The following is a 1,025-nucleotide window of genomic DNA, read 5'->3' as shown; positions in this document are numbered from 1 at the left end:
TTTCAACAAATATTTCCATACAAAAAGTGCTTCACCAGCGCCCACCGGTGTGGGCTAATGCTATAGTAACAGCGTAATGTCATTCGCACATAATACTTTTTTGGCGTTGTACATGTGAGCATATGTGTCTCAATATTTGGAGCAATGTCTTTTACTCCATAGTCGTAATAATAATTTATGATTGAAGAGCACAGATTCGGCTCTACCTTCGAATGTCAGCGTCGACGGTTTTATCAGAAATTATATACGTACACCAGAAATTCAGCGATTATGCAATGCAATAAGATATCGCTTTAATCTTTCTGACACATTCAGTGGCCAACCAAAAATGAGAGAAGACTTTCATAATAAGTTGTGGTTGCTAGCATCGAAGACAATTCGGCGTCTACTCGCGCTTTTTTGTCTGAAATTTGCCGGTTTGATGTATGATTTAATCAATTTGAATTCGTCAATTGCATTGTGATGCATGCTTGAACGAGAAAAAAATGAATCCAAGCTCACTCTCGCCACACTCAAGTCTAATGCTATGACAAAATACTTGACAGAGTAGTGGTAAAGCGTGCGCGCTTACTATTTAAAATTTCAGTATATAAAGTGGTCAGGTCAACCAAACCAGCATCATTCAATCACTTCGTCTCTTACAAACAGTTCGATTAAACAAACCAAGCTCAGAAAATGGCATTTAAGGTGAGACATTTTATTTTTTTAAATTGATTGTTCGATTGTGAGTTCAAAGTTATCAAAAACGAAAAATTGATTTAATTTATTTCTCTGTTTTATAGTTCATTGTTTTGTTCAGCATTTTGGCTGCTGCCAACGCTGGTCATCTTACACCTGGATACGTTAGCTACGAACCAACTGTTGGAGTTGCAAAGACCGTTGAATATGCTGCTCCAGTTGCCAAAACTATCGAATATGCTGCCGCTCCAGTGACCAAAGCCATTTATCAACCAAGTCCAGTTTATGCCAAGACACTTTTCCAACCTGAACCATACAATTACCATGCCGAAGCTCATGCATACCCA

General features: G+C 38.2%; 1 protein-coding gene across 1 annotated transcript; it reads left to right on the top strand.

The window, feature by feature from the left end:
- Positions 1-615: 615 nt before the first annotated feature.
- LOC116350136 lies at positions 616-1,022 on the top strand (the record flags this gene model as incomplete). The annotated part of the gene is made up of 2 exons (XM_031781869.1): positions 616-687; positions 783-1,022. Coding segments are annotated over exons 1-2 (252 nt in total), but the record flags the coding sequence as incomplete, so codon positions are not given.
- Positions 1,023-1,025: the final 3 nt, after the last annotated feature.

The sequence above is a fragment of the Contarinia nasturtii genome, unplaced genomic scaffold (assembly GCF_009176525.2).
Source record: "Contarinia nasturtii isolate CC-2019 unplaced genomic scaffold, AAFC_CNas_1.1 Cnas_scaffold_3712, whole genome shotgun sequence".
NCBI lineage: Eukaryota > Metazoa > Arthropoda > Insecta > Diptera > Cecidomyiidae > Contarinia > Contarinia nasturtii.
This window is presented reverse-complemented; position numbering and strand designations above follow the sequence as displayed.